This window comes from Natator depressus, chromosome 2 (assembly GCF_965152275.1).
Source record: "Natator depressus isolate rNatDep1 chromosome 2, rNatDep2.hap1, whole genome shotgun sequence".
Classification (NCBI taxonomy): Eukaryota; Metazoa; Chordata; order Testudines; family Cheloniidae; genus Natator; species Natator depressus.
Genome location: NC_134235.1, coordinates 50,463,567 through 50,488,286, shown reverse-complemented (window position 1 = coordinate 50,488,286; position 24,720 = coordinate 50,463,567). Strand labels below are relative to the sequence as shown.

The window sequence follows — 24,720 nt, the reverse complement described above, 5'->3', positions numbered from 1 at the left end:
TGCAAAGGATTTATAGCTTAGAAAGAAGAATAGCAAGAAATACCAGCACCATCACAAGTGGAAATAGCATATCTTGAAGCCCCAACCTTTTCTCCTAAACAAATTAGGAAGACAGGAATTCCGAGCTCAGGTGAGTGGGGGAAAGATGGTACATTTCCCTTTGTCAGGTTAAGTTCAGAATGAAATTCATTTACCTCAGTGAATTAGTAGCAGTGAACAATAGACAGCACAGGAGCCATGAACGAACAGTCCAGGAGTAAAGTCTAGATGCAGATTCTCCTTCTCAAAGAGGATGTAATTAGAAAACTGAAAGGAAGCAAATGTGCTTACAAATTTTACAGAAGAAAGAAAGAAGGAAGATCTGGACAAATATCATCCAGTTAATCTAACTTCATTTCATCATGGAATAATGGAGAAAATAGTAAAAACAAAAAATCTTGGGTGAAACTCAGACCCCCACTGAAGTTTTGCTATTTCAGTGGTGCCAGGATTGCACCCTAGAGAATAACAGTGCCATAAGCAGTAAGAAGCATGCCTTTATTTGAAAAAAGTATTGCCAAGCAAGCTTGGATATTTTAAACATAGAACAAAAAAAGTGTGTGGAAAATATAATGGAGATAATATTTTAGTCAACCATTTAATACATTAGGCTTGATTCATATTTCACACTATTTTTGAACTGATGTGAACTCTACTGACATCAGTGGAATTACTTTAGATTTAAGTGAGATCAGAATGAGGCCCAATTTCTACATCAGTACCTAATATTTTTAGGTGACTAATATTTTTGGATGCCTTGATTTTTTTTGGTATCCAAAATAAAGGGGCTTTATTTTCAGAAATTGCTGAGCATCTATATCTGATAATCAGGCCCCTTTAAGTCACTCAAGCAGGACACCCAAAATCACTATATTTTGAAAACTTAGACCAAAGTGCCTAAATATTCACCATCAGTTGTGTATGGGGAGGAGCTGAAGTGGGAAATTTCAGCAGAAAACTAACCCTATTCTTCCTTCTTTCATCCCTCAATGACTTTTGCATGATGTTTAAAATCTGAGCCAGTGTCTTGTCTGACTCAAAGAAATGGGTTTAGTCATACCACAGGAAACTAGGAAGTTGGAAAAAAAATCTAGTGGGAGACCACCAGCAGTGACAGTCACAATGACAATCTAAATCAAGAGCACATTCAAAAATACGGAGATTACTTTTGAACTGGGCGAATAGTTTGAAGAAGCTACAGCAGAGGACATTAAAATCAAGGTAGAAAATAGCTGCTGGATATGGGTGTAAATGGGTGTCTCTCTCAATGTCACTCATTAATAAATCTGCAAATGATTAATGAGAAATGAAATAGCTGGAGAAAATGTCCTACTGGAATTCAAAGGTACCTTGTGTACTAGGTACATAGACCATGGGACTTGCTGAAAATTAGGTGAACTGCTTCATTTTTAAACTGAAGGACTTTGATGGTAAATACTCATTTCCAACCTGGTGTCTCTTCAGAATGTTGTAGCCTTAGAGAATGGCTCACTAGTTCAAGTACAGAAGTGGAATGGAGAAGAGACTACAGGAAGCTGGCAGATGGGAAATCACCCCCATTTTTTTCCCCACTACCAATTTATTGGGGCAGATACTCAAAGGTATTTAGCTCTCATGGAAATCAATGGGAGTTAGGCACCTAAATACCTTTGAGGATCTGGATGCTACACAGATACAGAGAATATTGGCGCTCTTTCATGCTGTATATAGTTAGGCTTTCAGATGTAGTTTGTGACAAAAAAGGGGATAGAGTGGGGAAGGAACCCTGGAAAAGAAGGAAAAAGGTAGATGTTGGAGGGTTGACAAAGAAATGGAGAAGCCATAATGAATTGACAGCACTAGAAGCCAATATGCTGCTATATTATTAATTTGCCCTAAGTTGAAAAGCAATTTGAGAAGGATGAAGACCACTCAGTTTAGAGAGGGTCTCTAAGTACCCAGCTCACATCTCAGCATCCCCAAAAACACGATGGTGATTGTGTTCAGGATCTCTTTTCTGGTCATTCTCCAATTGACTTCATTACTAACTTTCTGTCATTGGTGTGCCCTCAGAGAAATCAATTAGAGACTGACCAGAACAGAGAAGATACAAGAAAAGAGGCTTTGCTTGTTAATTTTAAAGGATATTTAAAAACATTCACAAATTCTACTGTGACATTTAGTATATTATACTCATTCCTCTTTCATCTCCTTGGGATATGCAATGCCCCCTCCAGCAGGGTTTGAGCATATGAGACAATGCCCTCTTTCTGTACACCAGATAAACTCCAGCTAAGTTAAGAAAGTTCCATGCTGCTCTTTCCCCAAGAAAAGGACTGTTGTACACAGGCATATTTTAAAGCAGCATCACTAATGTGAATTGTTGACAATGTTAAATTAAAAACACACTAGAGTGCCAGTGTATTGGAGTTTAGAATAAATGAAGTTTTAAGTGCCTGGTTTGTGTTGATAATCCAGCCCTAAGTGCATGCAAAAGAGCTTAGCACCTAGTTTGGCATCAAAATAAGCAGCCTGATTTTCAAAAGGAGCTTAATACATTGGATGCTGAGCTGTTTGGAAAATGGGGTCCTTATGTAGGGGCCTAAAGGGAAGTTGAGTTCTTTTGACAATCTGGCCCCACCTGTGGGCCCTTAGCTTTTTAGGCCACCTTACCCACTGAGACCCATCTGCCTGCCATTCTGAGGGCACTGTTATATTGAATTCACCATACCTTTTTATACTTGTACACCACTTGCCTCCATTAGTGCTCTTGCCCTGGAATGTTTTATACTTCCAAAAGGTATTCTTCCTGCTTTATGGTTTTCTTAGTAGAATTTTTTTTCTTGCTTGTCACCCAATGACAGATGTGATTCTCAGTCTAAAGGACTTCCATTTCACATTGTTTTCCCATACTAAGATCCAATATTAAAATGGAGGAAGAAAGTTTTCATGTATCAGATGATCCTCCCATCTCTGGGGGAGGAATTCCATTCCTGTGGAAACTTTCCCCTTTAGAAAATTGTGACTATTTACCTGTCTCAGGCATATTGAGACTGAGTTCTGTCAGAAGAGCTTTGAGTGTTATAGCCAGATGCACAAAGATGTTGTCACTGTTGCTGCAACCCTATGAATCAGCTTGATTACCTGGTATTTATTAAGATTAAATCTACCTACTCTTGCCATAGTAAGGAAGGGAGTCAGAAGTTAGTGCACACCCTGGTCCTTCCCCAGTTTGTTAAGACCCTCCCTCTCCCCCCCCAATTAGCTAGTGCTATATTGTACAAATTCCAAAACCACCATTTCTAGACAGTTGAACGTTTTAGTGCATAATCACAAGAGTTCAGATTAGCTACAACACTGCTTTGGCATAAAGTCTGTAAACAGTCTGATTCGGTCACAAAGCAGACTTGTGGAGCTTCACTCCTGGAACTGAGCTGGTTCTCCACAACTTAGATCCCCAGTCCATTGTGGAGACAGGGTTTCTTCATGCAGTTTCATAGACTCTAGTGCAGATAACATTGTTCATGGTACATTTCTAGGAGGACAGATTTTTGAACAAATGTATGTTAGGCAGCATATCGAGTACTCACTTTTTATTTTAAACCAATAGCAAGCTTTAGATAACACCTCCATTCCTCCCTTCAAGCAAGTTAATAGGGAACAACTCAAACTCTCTGTACCTAAGGGGTGTATAGGCCTCTCAGTCATGGTTTGGTCTCAGGAGGCCAACCTGACAGGAGTATTTTTAATATCCAAGGCAGCATGGGGAGGGAGCACAGGCACCATTTACTTAGCATAGGAGCTGCCCATATATGTTTTTAGAGTTGCTACAAAAATTCCCTCTTCCAGCACCCAGGAAACAAGAGCAGGAAGAAATATGGCAAAGAGCCACATTGTCAATTCATTAGTGACAGATCACATGTCAGTCAACATACCACAATGACAAGCAATGATGCAAGCTCGCCAGTCAGTGTGTTAGACTATCATGCTGGGATAGTGACTCTGCAGGGGATGGTGGGGAGTGTCTTTTACAACAACATTTACTACAACTGGTCAAGAGGGACACAACTTTCATGAGAATTTGAGTTTTGGACTTTTACCCACTCATTGCTACATAGCTTTATGTGCACATTTTTCTCCACTTCACAGTTTGGGATAGGCAGAGGGAAGGCTAGAAGAATGCCTATGCCTTGAGGACTTCTCCACCTCTTCCATCTTTAACATTCCTGAATTTTAATGTGCAAGTCTCTCACTAGTTTGGAAGTTACAGCCCCACCCTCATTCTATCATAATTCACATCCTACATGTTTCCATCCCACCGCCTCATTAGAAGCCGATATGGAACACATGTTGCATTCAGTGATTAAATACCAGGCATTAACTCACCACTACCAGCTTCCCATCCACCAATTTTCTTATTAATGTGGTCTCTTTTCCATCCCATTTCTGCACCTGAACCAGAGAGCCATTGTCTAGTGTTATGATGCTCTGCAGAGACAAGGAAACAAAGTGTTGCTATCTAGTCTGTGTCCTGCAGACTAAAGGAGATTTGACCACAAGTCCAACGTTAACAGACCCCAGTTGACTAGGTGTACCTATAGTTTTGCAGAACACTTGTAGCATGTCTAACATGAAGAAAGTGCTAACTTCAAGAGCAATTTTGAAATCCCTCTCCTCCCACAACCCCAGCTGGTTTTAAGGAAGACTCACCTTAACTTTCCTGTTATCTGCTGTGGTCTCCTCAAACTCCTCACCCAGCTTGAAAGACATCTCTGTATTTTTGAGGGTACTTAATGTTCTGATGGTTATCACATCTCCATTGGTGCTTATGATTACATTGGGCGTGGCCACACCAGCTATTTTCCTGGTAGCAAAGCCCACACCTGTAGATCATGCAGGAGACTATATTAGATAGTCTATTCACTTCCAGAACACCCTCTTACCTAGTGTTATTGCTTTCAACTAAGGGAAGGCAGGGGACCAGGGATTTAAAACATTCATGACTTGTTTCTGTGAGAATCTGCCCCTTGCTCTATTTTAGTAATCCTACATTTCAGAGGCTGCCTGAAACTTCTGATAAAGGCATTCCAAGCCCAGTCCAGGGAGTATGAAGTGAGGATATTTTTTGGTACAGCCACTATTCTGAAGTGCAATGCAATGCAAATTCAATCCTTTTACTGAATTAAACATTCAGCTGCATATGCCCTTGGAGTTTAAGGGCCAAGAGCATCCTGGTGAGTCAATTTCACCAAGTTATGCAACCTTTTGCTTCCAAAGAGCATAAATGCTTTTAGAGGGATTTAGACCCCTTCTCCTCCTCAAACCAGTCCCAAACAAACAGTTTGCTACAGAACTAGTAGCAGTTGAAAAGTGACTAAAGGAAAGTGAGGTAAAAGTGACTAAAAGGCAACACTTGTGCTCTCCATAAAATTTAGGAGAGTTTTCCAGGGTGCTCAAGTCTCATTAAGAAAAACAGGATTTAGAAGTCTGAGAATTTTGCTTCTAGTCTCTAAATGAAAAACTTGTTAGATTACAGTACTAACTCAGAAGAAGCTAGTCAGAGTCTCCAGTCAGTCTATGGGAGAGATAAGACCCTTTAAAGTCAACTTCAATTTAAAACTAGGAGTCTTTAGAGAAGTATATTACCCAGTCAAGACTTCTTCAGGTATCTAGTCAGGAGTCCATGCAATTCCTTAATTTAAGCACACACTAGCCAGCTAGCAGCAACTGTTTCCAGTCCCTGGGGTACTTAAATTCCAGTTCTAATGAACTACAAATTCTAGTACTCCAATATCAACAAAAGATTGTACTTCAATGAAACAACCACTTAGACAGAAATCCAGATTAGACAAGTGTTTAATTATGGATCTTATAGTCTCAGCATTCTACTGCTTTGTGTTTCCAAGGGGCAAAGGTACTGAGTACTCCAATGGATTTTGCTACCCTAGACAATAGCACTACTGAATTATTTCTACTAGAAGTTAATTATGCATTATTCAATTAACAGGATACCACTTCCTCCAGTCCAATTCTTTCTACATTAAGAAGCCTGACCACACTAAACCAAGCAACAGGCTTCCCCAAGAACTCTGCAGTTTAAGATTGTCTGGCTAAGACAGTTAATCGGGCAGGGGCAGGGAAGGAAGCCCTCAGTGAATAGTACAGGAAAGTCCCTAAACCCAGGAAGAAGAAATCTGGATTAAAATGCAAATTCAGTGATCTTTCCCTAAGAAGACACAGATACAACCAGAGGTAACCCCACATAGCATTCCTCACCCAGTTCTCTCATATAATCCTCAAAGTTTTTACTGGAATTGAGTTTCCAGGTGCCTACAAATAGATCACACATTATGTGAGGCTTGTTAAACAGGCTTCTGCAGGAATCAGGCAACAACTCTCACTATCAGAGAGAAAGGTGGCATGACTTCCATAAGACCACATCACCTATTTAAAAAGGATCCTTGACCATGTGACCCTCTGGGATGACCAATGGTGAGAGAGAATATCAGGAACTCCAATTCGAGCATTGCTCCTTTTTTTTTTTCCTTCTTAGTAGGTCATAGTGTTGTTATTCCTTTATTCTCATTGGCACATGGATCACTGTGTCCTCAGCACTTAATGGTCTTTAGCATTCAAAAATACTGTGCATTAAAGAAAAATATTTAAGAAGCATTTTGTTCAGGAAGAAAAGTCTGCAGCATTAGGCCCTGATCAGTGGGACGACTCACAGTGCTTAATAAAGTTAAGCACATGTGTAAATTTTTGCAGGATTGGAGTCTGAATCAGTTTCTGTTCAGCTGACATTTCTTGCACCTGCTTAGACCTTGCTATGATCCCAGGAACAGATTTTTGCCCTTTTCCTGCAACTGAATGTGCATGAGTGGATCTCTCTGCCCACTTGGAACCCTGTTGTTAGTTGCAGGATCTGGGTGATAGTTTATCCTAATCCCATTAGGGTTGCACATCTATTAAAATAAATTGTATTGTTCCTATCCACGGAATTCTATTGCTAATTATTGTTATTTGTTAAGTGTCAATGGTGTGCTTACTGCAGAATGGGACAGCAAAGGAGACAATGTTCCTGCTCTTAGAAGCTTATGCCCAGATCCTCAAAGGTATTTAGGCACATTGAGGATCTGGGCCTTACAGTCTAAACAGATGGACAGCAAAAAACACACTGGTAGAGCCATGCTAAGGTTTGATCATAGAAATTTATGCTCCCTACCTCTTGTTGCATTTCTCCCCTCTTTATTAAACAAATATAGTTAGAGTAATAGATTTTAAGACTAGAAGGGAGCATTATGATCATCTGACCTCCTGCAGAACACAAGCAACAGATTTCACACAGAACACACTCGAGCATACCTAGCACTCCTAGGCTTCATGTTAGAAGAGAGTTTTGAGGAGAGGGGCCTCACTGAGGAGCTTCCTATTAAAGCTGGACCTCTGATCAAACCAGGCAGCAGGTCTTTTTTCTGTCAAGGTTTCGGTAGCAGAAAGTGTGGTATGCTTGGGCAGGGCGGAGATTTCAGGTCAGTTAAACTGGTAAATTTCTGCGGCTCTAGTTGGGTATCCAAGAGGATTCTCCAGTGAAGCGCCTGCTCTTTGTTGGTTTAAGCCCTGATTCTGTAAGGGGGCTCCATGGAAACCCATACGTCTGACTAGATGTTCCTTCCAGCTGCATTACATGCACGGGCTGCACTCTTCTCCACATGTGCCTTCCAACACTTACTTCCAATTACTTCACATCTCTCTTAACTGGGCTTCCAGCAAGTCTTCATTACTTATACCTTGTACAGACTGACCATTGTTGAGATGATCACAATCACCAGCAATCTTAAATGGGCTATCTAGACAGTAACAGATTGATTTTAACGTGGTCTTGTCAGTTTTTGAAGTCATGGAAAGGGTTTGGTGGTATTTGAGACCTAGCTCCTCTCCACACACGCACTCTCCCAGTGAGCAGCATCTTGGCATGTATCTGTGTTCTGGCACCACCCACTTTTAGAAGTTCCACTATTGTGATTTATATCAGGGAAAGTGTGGTCTAGTGATTGGAGCACTAGACTGGGACCCAGAGAAGACTTGGATTTTACTCTTAGCTCGTGGCACTGTGCCTTTGTTTCCCCTCCAACCCTTTGCCTTGTGTATTTAGATTGTCAGCTATTTGGGGCACAGACTGATATGTTTGTACAGCACCTAGCACAATAGGGCCCTGATCTCGATTGGGCCTCTAGGCACTATGTCTAAATACAAATAATAACTAATATTAGTATTAGAAGGCAGCTGAGCTTTTGCCATAGTGGCCAATGCACCATTTGCTGGACCCTCTTCCTAACTGCCCTGTGAAGTTCCAGTGCCAGAAAGCAGCCCTTCAAGCAGTGGTGTCAGCTCCTGCCAGTGGGAACATTCTGCTGGTGTAGAGCCATTGTGGAAGTTAAAGTTGGGCATCTGGGCCCAAGCAGGGGGGCTGGAACAATTTGTATAGTAGGGGTGCTGAGAGCCATTGAACCAAACTGTAAACCCTGTATGTAATGGAAACCACTTCAAGCCATGGGGTACTGCCACACCCCCAGGACCCCTAGTTCGAGCACCTATGGGCCCAAGTGCTTTATAAATAACATTATTAATGGAATATGATAAGGAGTTTTTTGAAACAATTAGCTTCTTGAGCCTTCATACATCCCTTTAAGACTGTGCTGCTCCTGTCTTGGAATGGTGATTTTCTTTTTTTGTTTTTTATTTCTGGAGAAGCTATGTTTTAAATTGGGGCTAAAATTGTGATTTTTTTTTTATCCTTTGCTGTATTTACTGACTGTGGGTTTGTGCTAAAAGAAATCAAACTAAAATTCTATTCACTGGAGTCCATGATAACTTTCCTGACTGGTTGTCTCATAATGTCACATGTTCAGATCAGCTTTAAAAACAGACTTTCAGGGTGTGTATAGCTTAGGCTCTTTTCTTGGCTCTCTTTGAGAGTTGCTATTGTTTTCTTGAGTGTGTCTACTGAGCAAATCCTCACAATGTGTGACCTGTTCCTAGGAACTTGGAAACTCAGCTCCAGTGAAAAATTTGATGATGACATGAAAGAACTGGGTGAGAAATGTTGTAATGTGTGGGATTTAGAAAGGATATGCTCTAGTTGAACTCTGCTCCTACATTTCTTCACTCTGCAGCTTCCCAGTGCTCATTTCTTCAGAAGGGACATGAGGGGTTTATTTTGAGAACTGTAAGCTGACAAGGGGAAGTGGCTCTCTGATGTGAACTGTTCTCATGAATGCTGCCCCTTGAGCTGCTCTTAATGGAAGACTGAGCATGTCTTTTGGGGGCAGGGGAGGTAAATGGACTACGGAAAGGAGAGAATAGTAGGGGTGAGGTGCCTGCTGTGTAAATAAGTAAACTAAACATTATGAAACTTAAACTCTAGGTAACATGGGGTCTAGAGCTCCATTGCATTGCATCTCATGTAGTCACTCTGCACAGGTGTATCAAATGCTACCTATCTTAACTGATCTTGTTATCACTTTGCATGAATGACTCAAAGTGCAAACTAGTAAAGAATTAGGCCCATAGCATTGTTTCAACAAAGCTTTGTTCACCTTACAAGTGAACTGGAATATCTTGCTGACTTTTAGACTCTACCGCAACAAGGAAATTGATGTAGGTGCCTTTCTGTAATTTACTCAAACTATACATGAGAGGACTGCTCTGTGAGACATGATACAAGCACAAGTGTAACATTGATTGTAACTGTTTCTTCGTAAGACTACTATATAAATTTTGCTTCACCTCAGTTGGACTAAAGGATCTAAGCCAGAGGTGGGCAAACTATGGCCTGCGGGCCACATCTGGTCCACGGGACTGTCCTGGCTGGCCCCTGAGCTCCTGGCTGGGGAGGCTAGCCCCCAGCCCCTCCCCCACTGTCCCTCCTTCCCTGCAACCATGCTGCTGTGCGGGTAGCGTGGCTTGCACCCGCCCACCTCCCAGGCTTTCCAATAAGCCTGGCCTGCTGCTCTGAGCGGCATGGAAAGAGGGTGGGGGAGGGCGTGGGTTGGATAAGGGGCAGGAGGTCCTGTGGGGCAGTCAGGGGACAGGGGGTGGTTGCATGGGGTGGAGGTTTGTGGGGGAGGTAGTCAGGAGACAGGGAGCGGTGGGGATTGGATGGGGGTGGGGTCCCATGGGCGGGACAGAGAGTGGGGGAGTTGGATGGGGATATGGGGGGGTCGCGGGGGGGACAGGGAGCGTGGGGGTGGATGGGTCAGGGGTCCTGTTAGGGGGTGGGGTCACGGGGGGAAGGGGCAGTCAGGGGACAGGGAGCAGGGGGGGTTGGATAGGGGGTGGGGTTCTGGGTGGGAAGTTGGGGCAGGGGGTCCTGGGAGGGGGCGGTCATGGGGCAAGGAGCAGTAGGGGTTGGATGGGTCGGGGATTCTGAGGGGGGTAGTCAGGGAGTGGGAAGTCCAAGGGGGTGGATAGGAGGCGGGGGCCAGGCTGTTTGGGGAGGCACAGCCTTCCCTACCTGGCCCTCCATACCGTTTCATAACCACGATGTGGCCCTCGGGCCAAAAAATTTGCCCACCCCTGGTCTAAGCACTACAGTAACAAACTGCTGGTACAGAGAGCACAGGAGACTAGTCCTACTCTTATTCCTTTAACTTTTATCCCATGACCTTAACGAGTATCTGAGACATCTTGTAACTTGCAGGTGTGAGTTTAGCCACCAGGAAACTGGGCAGCCTCACCAAACCCACTGTGACCATCAGCATTGATGGGGATGTGTTAACAATCCAAACCAAGAGCACTTTCAAAAGTACTGAGGTCTCCTTCAAGCTTGGGGAGGAGTTTGAGGAAACCACAGCAGATGACAGGAAAACAAAGGTGAGGGCTAAACAATGGGGGCAAAGTGACAAGCCTTATAGAGGCAAAACCCCCAATCTTTCCTAACCTCCTGCAGACTGAATAACTTCTAACCTGCAGGACAGTGGGCTAAACTCTTTACTTTGAGGTTTGTGTTTGTTTTTGGTAGAGTATTGTAACCTTAGATGGTGGCTAACTGACTCAGGTGCAGAAGTGGAATGGCAAGGAGACCACAATAAAGAGAAGATTAGTGGACAGGAAGGTGGTGGTGGTGAGTTCCTTCCTGCTATTTGATCACTGAGCGGTGTATCTCCACAGTAAATGCTTAGCAAGTTGAACTGTAGCGAAGATGACTGACTAACTTTTTTTAACCTGAAGGAAACTCTTAGAGGCAAAGAACTCTACCTTATGTCAGCACTGCATTGTTGCTTCTCTAAGTGTTTTCTGAAAACCATGTGTGATAGTATTTGTTGAACTGCATATGGAGGCATTTAAAAATCATACTGTGATAACTTCCCCCTTTTTAGGAATGTACCACGAACAACGTCACGTGCATCAGACTATATGAGAAAGCAAGAGGACATCAATCCCTGTCCACTGGACTAGAAACTCCCTGAGATGGCCCTTGACAAGAAAGCTCCAGTACAAGCTTCTGTTTCCAACTCAAATGTGTACAGGCTTGTCTCAGAGTAACAAACAGGCTTTCAGACACTGAATATTGGAGTCCATATTCTTTGTTAGCTTGTAACTATGCTTGAAGATTTGACCTTCAGAATTGTAAAAACAGAGGTGAGATGAAGGTGTCTAGTCCACCTTCTCCAGCCTACTCTGTCCTCCTCTATCCTTGTAGAATAATAATGTTTCCAAGTTGCTTGTCTATTCTAGTTTAAAATGATTTAAAAATCCCACTAATTCTTTCTAATCTATGTAAGGGGACTGTTGCCCCTTACTAACATTCAGTGGGGGTGTTTTAGTTGCTAGCTCCCAGTACTAAATGGGGGAAGGGTCGATGGGGAATCAGGACCCTGAGATTGACAGTCCCTTGGAACAATGGGGAGAGGCCAATGCTCCAGGTCAGCCTGAATGACAGGGCGGGCAGTTCTAATCAGGGAGTCAGGAGGCCAGGGAGGTCCCGTCCTCCATGTGAGCTGGAATTTCCTGGGTCAGAGCTAAGGAGAAAGCAGAGGCCCAAGCTGAGCTGGGGAGCAGAGCTGTGCCAGATCCAGAGAGAGCAGACCCTGTCCTGGGAGCAGAGCTGCAGCTCCAAAGCCAGAGGCACAGCCCAGAGAGAGCAGACCTGTGCTGGGAGCAGAGCTGCATCAACCAGAGCCAGAGGGGCCAGAGAAGCAGCCCAGGAAGCAGGTCAGTGCTGGGAGCAGAGTCACAGAAGCAGCCTGCAGAGCAGACCTGTCCTGGGAGCAGAGCTGCAGCAACCAGAGCCAGAGGGGCCAGAGAAGCAGCCCAGGGAGCTGGAGGCAGAGCAGCAGCCGTGCTGAGGTAGAGTGGAACTGGCGCTAAGACAGAGTGGACCTGGAGCTGGAGCAGTCTGGAGCCAGGTGTCATGAGCAGCTGGGGAGAGCGAGGGGGGGCCCTGGGCAGTGGGCCCAGCACAGGGAGATGCCTCAGCCAGGAGGCTCTGCAGGCCAGACTCGGAGGGGGATTGGTAACCCTGACAGGGTGGGGCAATGCTGGGAAGGGCCCTGCCACCTAGAACCTGAGACCGTCTGCCACCGTATGAATCTGCCACCACCAGATCAAGTGTCCAACCCACAGCATCCCTGCAGCACAGCCAGGGCCTGAGAAGGCGGCCTGGGACTTACAAGGAACAGACTGTGAACTGCCCTGACATTCCAGAGACACTGTTTGTGATGTTCCTTGCGACAGAGCGGGTTGATGTGTTTCCTTTAACCTTTCCCATTTTCCCTTATTCTTTTTAAAAAGAATTGTTGATTAAATAACTTGCATTTGCTTCAAATTGTATCTAATGGTCAGTGGGTCAGAAGTGCCCAGTGCAGAGAGTACCCTGGAGTAAGGACACCCTAGCCCCTGTCCTAGCTGACCACAGCCGGGTTCGGGGTCGAGCCTCCCAGGAATCCTGGGCCCAGCCTTGTTGGGGTTACGAGGACTCTGCCAGACGGAGTGGAAAGGGAGCCCTCAAGGGCAGGGAGGCCACTGGTTAAAGGAAGTGGGAGCAAGGACTCAGATCCTTTTGCTAGCCCACTTCACCAGGGTAGTGCAGAAGCCAGGAAAGTTCCCCACAATAGCGGGACTATTCCCCTGCTTACATCTAGTCAAATAGATCTATTTTAGTGAAAGTCCCCTTCTAGAAAGCTTTTCTATAAATATAGGCTTGGATTTTGGAAGGTGTATAAAGGCATAAGTGCCTAATTCCCTTGAGGTTTGTGAATATTCCATCCTAATATTATAGGAACGCTTTCTTAAGTTATGTCCCCTTGATCTACCCAAAACCACAACATCTTCCCCACAGACATCTAAACTGTACATTAATATCTTAATTCTTGTCCTCCCCACTGCTGTAGTAATCTTAAAGGCTGTATCTCCTTCCCTAACTGACTATATTAGAGATTAAACAAATTTAACATGGAGCCTCACATGATGGGACCCAGGGTGCAATCTTCCCCCACCTCTGTATGCTGGATTACCACTGCTCAACTCATAGGGTGAGTCACATTCCTCATAATACACAAACCAATAATTCATACCAAAGTCTCTATCTTAACGCATGAATGGGCTGGATGCCATTCTAGCTGGTCTGAAGAAATGCAATGCACAACAGAATATACAATGCTTCCCTTGAGAGTACACTGCTATATTTCCTCACCTAAAAATACCAACTGATGAAGGCAGCTGCCTTCATCAAACACCCATGTTAAATAAATGAATGATATTGATGCAAACGAGGAAAAGTACTTTTGATTTCCTTCTTCTGAAGCATCAGGGATGGCCATGACTAGAGCTGGTACATGGGAAGGGGTGGGCCAGGGTTCTGGGGTGGCACCAAGCATTTTCTCTCCGATCACCAGATGTGGGGTTTGGAAGGAATTTCCCCCTAGGTCAGATTGGCAGTGACTGTGAGGATGGGGGGGTGTCCCAGATTATTTGGGTATATCCCACTTAATCATTTCCCTGCCACTGTGGGGGCCATGGGCAGTGGTGTACCTCAGTCCCTCCTATTTTCTGCCTGTGGAACATAATAGTCTAGTCTCTTATGGGCTGTAATACTTAACTCTAATTTCAGTTGTTGGATCTAGCGTGAGCCTGCTGGCCTGGGTTATGCAGGAGATCAGTCTAGATGAGCTGGTGGTCCCTTCTAGCCTTGAATGCTATTGTTCTATCTGAAAGTGTAATCCACAGTGCACTCAAACTTTAGCAGAGCATTCCCAGCCAGCTTTGCTTTGAGGACAAATCTGACAGCACAAATGCCGTTCTTAGGGAGATTAAGCACAGTAGTTCTTTCTGTTACTTTGCACCTTGATTAGTCACTTACACATGTGTTTACAACGAAACCATGCTGATCAGCTAGCTTTTTATACTCGCTCTGTAATGTACAGAGGAGAGAATTGACCTGTCTCTGGAATGTGGTAGTGTTCACTGTAGCTTCTCTTCTATGAACCAGTCCTTGAAAGAAGAACATGGGTGTGTGCCAGTCTCGTCATTCAATTTACACAAAACAATTAAGAAGCTGCAGCATAGGGGTGTCTTCTTTTCTAGTAATGGGATCTTAAGCAACAAACAATTCCACTGCCATAATTAAACAGATAAAAAAGGAGAGAAAATAAGAATATTCAGCCCTTGTCTTTACATCAAGGCCCTAAGAGTAGGATGGATGAAATTTTTAACTTTTCATGCACTTCTCCCTAGGGAACCTACCATTTTATCTTCCCCGTTCCTCCTGGGGTTGGGAATGCCTCTTCTTTCCAGTAGTCTGCATTTAGTACAGTAGACTTGCTTTCTGGGTCCTGAGGGCTTTTGTTTGCAGAAGTCCTCATCCAAGCCCTACCAGCAACGTGTCTATCTCAAGTAAGGTGAACCCTTGCAGAAGCCACCTAATAACTTTACCATCCAGGCAGCCTGGAGACAGGCTTGCAGAGCCTGCAAAGTCATCAGCCCAAGAAGACAGAGGTTAGGGCAGCTTGGAATGTGCTAATTCAGACGATCTCATGGGGAGCCTTCACTGTCATCAGAGTCTAAAGGTGTCTTCCTGTGAGTGGAAAAGGGGGGGATATTGCACATGCTTGAGCTCCGGGGGGTAAATCTTGCCTACTGTCTGTATGGTTCAAAATGCAGAAAGCAGCATCAGCTTAGTTAAAAAGCCGGCACGCAGCTGGCAGCATCAGAAAAACTCTGCCCACTTGGCACTCCGGGGGGTGTCTCAGCATGAAGGAAAAGACAGGATGAGGCTCATGTTATACAGTGTTGAGATGACAGTGGTGGGCTGTATAAAGGAGACTAAAATGAGTCCTCAAAAGAAGCATTTTGGGTAGGTGACAAGAAAGACAGAAGAGGGTGGAGGTGTCTAGGGAAAAACAAACAAACATACAAACAGACTGGATGGATACCCCCTGGTGGCAGATAACGGTGTGAATTTCTTCTCTCAACTGAGAACTGCAGGTACAATGGTTCATGAACCATTGTATCTATTCCAGCTTGGCTTGTCCAAGCCCACACCCAGGCAAGCTAGGTTTAAAGGCTGCACTTTAAGGTGTTTTTTCTATTGCTTAAACAAACAGTATTTTGTATGAATGCCATGATGGGGTCTGAGTTTACCACCCTGACTCCTCATGTAGCGCACTCATTGCGAAGAGCAAGGTACCACTGTGAGGGAGTAAGGGCAGTAGAATCTGGCCCATAATTTTGGATTTGACTGCTGACTTTGGTTACAATGCTAATTGAACCTAGGCCCAGAAATAATCTCGACTCTTGGAGGAAAAAAAGAGATAATAGATGGGTAGCACTGGTTCCAAGGAACCCAGTGTCAAAAAGGAGGATACATATCCAGCCATATCCATACCACAGACAGCAAGATGCGGGGAGGGGTCATCTGTGCTAGCGTAGAGTGACCCTGTGTTCTAGCATTCTGAGGGATGTGTCCTGATGACACAGGAAACCTGGTTTTTATCTTAACTCTCCTATTGTCCACACTAAACAATCTCTGACCCAGAAAGTGCTTTAAACCCAATCTATTTTACCTGGCTGGGGCTATAGATTAGAACCCAGAATCCCTGGGTTGGAAATCACCCACTTTACAATGGGGACGCAGGCTAAATCATGCGTGTGCTGACAGTCCTCCACTGCTGTAATTTCTGATGCACCAGATTTGGTTCATTGAGTGCCAGTCCCACATTTTTCTTGTTTCCAGGCATAATCTTAACCACAGACTTTGAATTATATCAGTAGGCCTTTTTGTTTGATCTAATTCAGTCTTTTCTTTTGCACCTTTGCCCATCTACATTTGTTGTTATAGGTTATTTTGATAATTTATGAACTTTCACTCACTTTTCGCAGTTGAGCTCACGACTAGGATAAATGTTTAGGCCCAGTTATCACAATGTAATCCCTTCCTCTTATGAACCCATTCCACCTAGGATTGGACATTTTGTTCATAAAGTCACAATTGCAATCAAAGACAGATCTTCATATGGCTGGACAATGTGCTTGGGAGCCTGGAGTCCTGGATTCTATTCCCAGCTCTGTGTGGATTTCTTCTGCAATTCTTTTACCCTGGGGGAAGGGGGGGGCACTTTCTTACAGCCAGTCTTTGAGCTGTTTACTGCCAATGCCTTAGATTTTGGTTTTCTGATCAAAGCAAAACTAGTGAAACGCTGGTGATTGGAGCCTCTGACTCCTCATTGGTCCTCCTGGCTTTCTCATTGGTCCTCCTGGCTTATCACATATTCATGGCATCCTCAAAAAGAAACAGTTGAGAGTTTCATAATTCACTCCAACCGTTTGTCTCTTGCTATGTTCTCTCAAACATTTGTGACCTATTTCTAGGGACCTGGAAACTTGTCTCCAGTGAAAACTTTGAGGTTTATATAAAAGCACTGGGTAAGAAATGTGTGTGAGTTTAATGTCTCACTTTCTTTTTAGAAGTTATTGCTGGTTGTAAGGTCTTGCCTTGGCTGTAATGAAAACTAACAGACCTCTTGCTGCCTCTGTGACTCTCTGCTCTGCAACTCATTGGGGGAGGGGGTGAAGCTTTATTACTGTTTAAAACATTTTTGGAAGCAAGTACTTGAGGGTGGGATTTTAGAAGTCACACTGAGACTATCTGAACCTTCTTGTCTCTTTCAGTTCTCACAACTATCTATGGAAGGGATTGGTTGGAATTCATTCTCATGGGGGGCGGGGGAGGGTTGGTGCTTCAGAAAAGACTTCATCTGAGCATGAAAAAATGGTCACACATATGCTCACTAAAACCTGTTTTTCTTAATTATGAAAAAGCTAAAAACCTGGAGACCTAAATTCCAGAAACTGGTAACACTAAAGCAGAAGTATGGCTTCTTCTGGCAATTTATCTTGGCCTTATGGGGCTCAAATTATCTCTCTGGGGTTGTTACAAGGACTGATGAGTTGGCGATGCATGGCTTGAGGGGGGAGATGGTGTGGGGCCCTTGCTGGAAAGAAAAGGGAAGGAGAATAAGGGGTTCAGTAAGAGAGAAGCTAATCTTGGTTTGGCTTTAAATCTGCAAAACTTCACTGGCCGTGACTTGGTTTTGCAAAATGTGTGGTGACTAGTCAGTCCCCATTTTCTTCAAACCACCGAAATCTAAGGGAGGGAGCAGGTAGGAGCTTGCCTAAATAGTTCAAAGCTGGGCTGGATGGGAAAATTCTCCTGTGCCTTGTAGAAAAACACTAAAGCAAGGATCTGGTTTAACACTTTGTAAGTTAGCACCATTGCCTGTGGCTTTCTGCTCCTGTGGGATAGCTCAGTGTGTAGGAGGAACAGCTTGCAGATAGCTGTAGTCACAGGGGCTGCAATACCGCGATTGAATTGATCTAACAACCTCAGATAGCTGTGTGGGAAGGAAAGCAGTCCTGTTGAGAGAATGCTAACATTGGGGACTGGCAAGCAGTAGGTATCTCTATTTACTCAATATTCTGTAATCAAGTTGGAAAGTAGAAATACAGTCTTTAACACTTCATCCACTGCTATTCATCTGGTTAGTTTTTAACTTTCCTGTAGGACACTCTTTACCTCCAGGGTTTTGCACCGCTATCCATCATTGTAGTACATGAGGGATTGCACAAAATCAGGAAGAAACAGTCTCCTGATAATTCCCTTCTTGATCTATATGGTAAAGTCTTTCCAGAGTTTCAATTTTGGAGAAACAAAAAGGCAAATCTGTAGCAACTTGCTACAAATCACAGGTGTGGTATTTAGTAAGCACTAAGAGAGTGGGTTGTTGGAATGAAAGCCTGGCTACCCGGCCTGCTTCAGACTTTCCACAGTTATTCTTGAAAAGGAAACTTGCAACAAAGCCTCATTTCCTCACCTATTTAATTAAACACCAGGAAAAGCTAGTGAGGAAGCTGTAGAGTATATTCCTCCTAGCTACGAAGAAGGAACCATCCCATTGCACTACACCCCAGAGGCCAATTCTTGAACTACCTAAACAAATGTGGTGGTTAAATCTCCTGCATGCTGGTGCTTCTTATCTAAATCTTCAGTTAATTTGCTGGGTACAGGAGCCAGATCACAAGTTTAAGGCCCTTGAGTAAGATTGTGTTTAGTCCTAGTTCTTTAATGGTTACTGAATTGCTGCTGGTAAGGCATGAGGTAACAACAAGAACTCAACTCACCAGTATACTCTGTTTTCCATAATTTGAGGGTAAAGGCACTAGTAACCCACATTCAGAGTAATGTGAATTCTACACTGTTTGAGGCAAAGTACCATCCTAAAGCTCTACCCCAATAGCCAGTAAGGGTTGACGAAAGCTGCAGTAGCAATGATGCTTCCAAAAGATCTTTCTTCAAAAAGACAAACTAAATGAACAGTCAAAGCAGTGGCTTCAAAATGCTTCTGTGTTTAATTAATTCAGAGGGGAATTAGGCCTCATCAAGAGGTGGGGGTGAAGGTATAGAAAGACATTTTGAGGTTAAGTGAAGTGAGCTGTAGCTCACGAAAGCTTATGCTCAAATAAATTGGTTAGTCTCTAAGGTGCCACAAGTACTCCTTTTCTTTTTGCGAATACAGACTAACACGGCTGTTACTCTGAAACCAGTAAGGAGATAATAGTTTCTTCCTCTATTTCTGTGCTCAAAGTGGCCCACTTCCCAACACCCTCTCTCCTGATGTAGGCCATTGAGAAGGCCACTCCTTGGTGGAAGTAAGGCTATTGGAAAGTGGGTCGCTATCACTTATTTATGGTAGTGCTCAATGTGCTTACCAGTCATACCTGAAAATGGCTCTCCCCTATGGAGCTCCTTATCTAAGGGCAGGTCTACACTTAAACCGCTGTATCGACACAGCTGCACCACTGTAGCACTTGAACGAAGAAGCTTTAAGCCAACAGGCGAGAACTGTCCTGTAGGTAGGTGTAGTTAATCCGCTTCCCTGAGAGGTGGTAGCTATGTTGGCGAGGGAAGCTCTCCTGCTGACATAGTGCTGTCTTTAGATCAGTGTAACTACGTCACTCGGGGGTGGATTATTCACACCCTTGAGCAATGTAGCTATAGCAAAGTAATTCTGTGCCTAAGGGTGACCAGGGAGGGTAAGGGGATCAAAGTGGTAGTTGCCCACCTCTGGGGAGAATGTAGCTATCTAGATTTGCTGTTGGTAGTACAACACACTGTTAAACTGGATTCTTTGGGGCAACTGCAGGTGCAAATGTCCTAGTCTTATAGCGTGCTAGGGGTGTGCCTCTTGAATTGTGGTCTCAGTGTAACTTGTTTGCTGGAGCTGTGAAAGACTCACTGGTAACATCTCCTGTATTTTATAACCCATTCCAGAATGCTTGCAGTAGCAGAGGTGAATCTCTGATGTGGTTAACCGAAGAGGATTTCAATTTACTGTGTAACCCATAATTGACTTGATTTTTCTCCAAAATAACTAAAACATTCCAAAAACATTCCTTAAACCAGCCTTTAATAGGAGAAGTGCAGGGTTTTCTAGGTTGTTGAGCATAACAAAAAAGAGAAGAGTTGTTGCTAGGAGGTAGCTAGAACAATCATTTCTCTAATGTGGACTCTTGGGTTCCTCTCTTTACTATCTTCTCTTTGTAACACAATTATACAAATACAAAATTGTTTGTTAACACTATTCATAACTTAAGTAGCTAATTTAGAGTCAATTCCATCTCTAATTAGGAAAGAAAGCCTGGATCTATTTTGCAAAAGCTCATCATCCAAGTTTTGGTTTTCAGTGCCAAGTTGAGGCTGAAGTTTCCACTTTGTGCCACCAAATTTCAGGGAGATTGTCACTGAATAAAAGGATCAGAGTTTTACCTTTTCTCTCACTAAGCTTTTTCCTGTCTCTGGCTTCCGTAGAGATCAAAAAAGGGGAATTCAGCAAGAAGTTCAGCTGAAACCAGTGACTTTTAGTGGTGAGGGTTTTGTTACAAAACTCATTGTGTCTCACAGTGAACCCTTCTAACAGCCAGTTTCAGAGTAAAGCTGAGGAAGCACTCCAGTCTAGCTGAGGGTTTTTTTTTTTTTTTTTTTTTTGCAGGGAGTAAAGCTGAGGAAGCACTCCAGTCTAGCTGAGGGTTTTTGGTTTTTTTTTTTTTGCAGGGAGGGTATTTAGGTACCTGAAACTCAATTCGCACCACCCAGCGAACTGGACAGTTTTGCCCAAACTGATGAACTTAGGGTTATAAATAAAGCTACTCAGTTGTCTTTAATCATTAGTTTTTCACCATATTAGTTCTATGATTAAAAGTTAATCTTATAATTATGCTTACCCAAAGGCTCCATTAATAATTAGGACCCCATTGTGTAGGCATTATACAAACACATGGAAGTACATAGTCCCTGTCCTGAAGAGCTTATAATCATTTTAAAACAAGACACAACAACTGGGTGTAATACACACCAGGACCAAATGGGAGAAAGGACAAATGGTATGCTAAGAGCACATGATTATGTAGTTCTATGCACAACCTGATAGTCTTATATTTAAAAAAACCTATTAGTAATACTTACTAGTCATGGTCAGTTGCAAATGTTTAAGGAAATTAAACTTCTGCTATAAATAATCAGGTTGTCATAAAAACAGGAATTCAGTCATATTAACACATTTGAGTCATTGAGAGGACTGGACCCTTTAGATGCATTCCCAGACCTCTGCCACTTGAGCGAATGGAGTAACTGGTAACAGTAATAGATTGTCTTCCTTTATGTGGACCGGCATTAGTAGGGGAGAGGAGACACTCTTTGCCAGTGGGTTTCACAGCTATTTGCTGACATCAAACTCAGCAGACTGTTGACAGCAGATTCAGGAATCTGAGTGCCATTCTCAGCTCTGGAGAAGAATGTGGAGTAGTGTGTACACTCTTCTGTCACCTCTGAGCTCAACCCTTCTGCCCTTCCCCTGAAGGCTGTCACCCTTCCAATTCTCTCTCTTCCCCACCTCTGCCTCCTTGTTCCAGTCCCAGTCTCCACTCCTCAGTCTTCTCATCCTTGACTACCCAGTCCCTTTGCCCAGCTAGTCCCAGTTGCCACTGCATCCTAGTTCCTTGTCAAATCTGTCCCCCCACCTCTACCTCCTCCTACTCCACGGATTCCTGGCCTTGTCCAGCCATTGCCAGTCTCCCCCCGGATCTTCATCTGATCTGTTTTCCCCACTCCCATTAGCCCCTTGTCCTCTCTCTGTTTCCCTCATTACTCCCAATCACATTGCCTAGCCTATCCCGGTGTCCATCCAGGGTCCCAGTCTCCCCCATCCCACCCCGACCCCCAATACTTAGCCCTAGTTTCCTTCTCCCTCTTTGCTAGCCTCCAGTCCCAATCTCCCCAAACCCCAGGGTCCTTCTCCCAAGCTACTCTCCCCCACCTCCTCAGTCTGACTGTTGTCCCCTCTGCATTTGAATCATGCAGCTTCCTCCTCAATACTACGGAGCGTCAGCAGTGGGAGCACTGAGAGCATGGAAGAGACAGCCCCCCAGCTTTCAGTTCTGGTTCCTGGACTCAGTCCCGCGATTGCTGGGAAAGTCCTGGGCTGGAGCATGCTCATTGGAATGGAATCATTGAGGAATTTAGCTCTGAATATCTCAAAAATCTCTACAGAGCACGTGTGAACTGTGATTGTCAAAGATTTATAACCTGGCCAAAGTTGGGTGGACTTTCACAGAGATGGCAAAAAGTGACACATTCTCAGCACAAAGGCCAGCCACTCCCTCCCCACACCACATGCACATTTCTGGTCCAGTGCCTGGGGCAGTAAAACTTGTCAAAGAAAAGGTTGCTAGAATTTTTTAAGTTGGGTAAAGCAACATAATTTTTTCTGTAACTTAGTCCGAAATGTCTGAATGGTTTTGGCTGAAATTTTCCGAAAACAAATTCAGCCTGAGTGGACATCTACCATGGAAAATTTCAGCCCAGATAGTAATAAGCAACTAAAAATGGGACTTACTTTATAATGGGATGACTCAGGTAATGTTAATAATAGGTGGTGCTACCAGCCTGCCTATAATATGTAAGGGAGAGAATGGTTTTCTCAAATGAAGAACTATGATAGCCTTAAAGGGACATGTGGACATTCAGAAATTCATAGAATCATAGAATATCACGGTTGAAAGGGACCTCAGGAGGTCATCTAGTCCAACCCCCTGCTCAAAGCAGGACCAGTCCCCAATTAAATCATCCCAGCCAGGACTTTGTCAAGCCTGACCTTAAAAACTTCTAAGGAAGGAGATTCCACCACCTCCCTAGGTAACGCATTCCAGTGCTTCACCACCCTCCTAGTGAAAAAGTTTTTCCTAATATCTAACCTAAACCTCACCCACTGCAACTTGAGACCATTACTCCTCGTTCTGTCATCTGCTACCACTGAGAACAGTCTAGATCCATCCTCTTTGGAACCCCCTTTCAGGTAGTTGAAAGCAGCTATCAAATCCCCCCTCATTCTTCTCTTCCGCAGACTAAACAATCCCAACTCCCTCAGCCTCCCCTCATAAATCATGTGTTCCAGTCCCCTAATCATTTGTGTTGCCCTCTGCTGGACGTTTTCCAATTTTTTCACATCCTTCTTGTAGTGTGGGGCCCAAAACTGGACACAGTACTCCAGATGAGGCCTCACCAATGTCGAATAGAGGGGAACGATCACGTCCCTCGATCTGCTGGCAATGCCCCTACTTATACAGCCTAAAATGCCATTGGCCTTCTTGGCAACAAGGGCACACTGTTGACTCATATCCAGCTTCTCGTCCACTGTAACCCCTAGGTCCTTTTCTGCAGAACTGCTGCCTAGCCATTCAGTCCCTAGTCTGTAGCGGTGCATGGGATTCTTCCGTCCTAAGAGCAGGACTCTGCACGTGTCCTTGTTGAATCTCATCAGATTTCTTTTGGCCCAATCCTCTAATTTGTCTAGGTCCCTCTGTATCCTATCCCTACCCTCCAGCGTATCGACCTCTTCTCCCAGTTTAGTGTCATCTGCAAACTTGAGGAGGGTGCAATCCACGCCATCCTCCAGATCAATTATGAAGATATTGAACAAAACCGGCCCCTTAGGGCATTCCGCTTGATACCGGCTGCCAACTACACATGAAGCCATTCATCACTACCTGTTGAGCCCAACAATGTAGCCAGCTTTCTATCGACCTTATAGTCCATTCATCCAGCTCATACTTCTTTAACTTGCTGGCAAGAATACTGTGGGAGACCATATCAAAAGCTTTGCTAAAGTCAAGGAATAACACATCCACTGCTTTCCCCTCATCCACAGAACCAGTTATCTCGTCATAGATTAGTCAGGCATGACTTGCCCTTGGTGAATCCATGCTGACTGTTCCTGATCACTTTCCTTTCCTCTAAGTGCTTCACAATTGATTCCTTGAGGACCTGCTCCATGATTTTTTCCAGGGACTAAGGTGAGGCTGACTGGCCTGTAGTTCCCCAGATCCTCCTTCTTCCCTTTTTTAAAGATGGGCACTACATTAGCCTTTTTCCAGTCATCTGGGACCTCCCCCAATCGCCATGAGTTTTCAAAGATAATGGCCAATGGCTCTGCAATCCCATCCGCCAACTCCTTTAGCACTCTCGGATGCAGCGCATCTGGCCCCATGGACTTGTGCTCGTCCAGGTTTTCTAAATAGTCCCCAACCACTTCTTTCTCCACAGAGGGCTGGTGACCTCCTCCCCATGCTGTGCTGCCCAGTGCAGTAGTCTGGGAGCTGACCTTATTCGTGAAGACAGAGGCAAAAAAAGCATTGAGTACATTAGCTTTTTCCACATCCTCTGTCACTAGGTTGCCTCCCTCATTCAGTAAGTGGCCCACACTTTTGTTGACTTTCTTCTTGTTGCTAACATACCTGCAGAAACCCTTCTTGTTACTCTTAACATCTCTTGCTAGCTGCAACTCCAATTGTGATTTGGCCTTCCTGATTTCACTCCTGCATGCCTGAGCAATATTTGTGTACTCCTCCCTGGTCATTTGTCAAATGTTCCACTTCTTGTAAGCTTCTTTTTTGTGTTTAAGATCAGCAAGGATTTCACTGTTAAGCCAAGCTGGTCACCTGCCATATTTACTATTCTTTCTACACATCGTATCTACTTGAGGAAATATGGTAGTCATATTGTTCTGGACACCATGACTCTGTCTGTTTTAGGGACGCAGGGTATGAAACGCTAACATAGCACGTAGCCATCTCCTGGGTGGTTCTTACCTA

The 24,720-nt window shown here is 44.1% G+C and overlaps 1 protein-coding gene and 1 pseudogene across 1 annotated transcript; one reads left to right on the top strand and one right to left on the bottom strand.

Annotated features, from left to right (window-relative positions):
- Positions 1-3,502: 3,502 nt before the first annotated feature.
- LOC141981348 (fatty acid-binding protein, adipocyte-like) lies at positions 3,503-6,367 on the bottom strand. Its single transcript, XM_074943030.1, has 4 exons — positions 6,295-6,367; positions 4,729-4,901; positions 4,405-4,506; positions 3,503-3,553 (listed from the first exon to the last, which is right to left on the bottom strand). The coding sequence occupies exons 1-4, from the start codon at positions 6,365-6,367 to the stop codon at positions 3,503-3,505; spliced, it is 399 nt and encodes a 132-aa protein (XP_074799131.1).
- A 2,674-nt stretch (positions 6,368-9,041) lies between these two features.
- On the top strand, positions 9,042-11,489 carry LOC141981843 (myelin P2 protein-like; annotated as a pseudogene).
- The last annotated feature ends 13,231 nt before the right edge of the window (positions 11,490-24,720 follow it).

Bases quoted from the DNA above. Each gene is read 5' to 3' on its own strand.
- LOC141981348 (XM_074943030.1), bottom strand. From the start codon at position 6,367: ATGTGTGATCTATTTGTAGGCACCTGGAAACTCAATTCCAGTAAAAAC. The intron at 4,902-6,294 runs GTGAGGAATGCT...CATGATCTACAG, and splicing joins GGATTATATGAGAGAACTGG to GTGTGGGCTTTGCTACCAGG. The intron at 4,507-4,728 runs GTGAGTCTTCCT...TTGTCTCTGCAG, and splicing joins CAGATAACAGGAAAGTTAAG to AGCATCATAACACTAGACAA.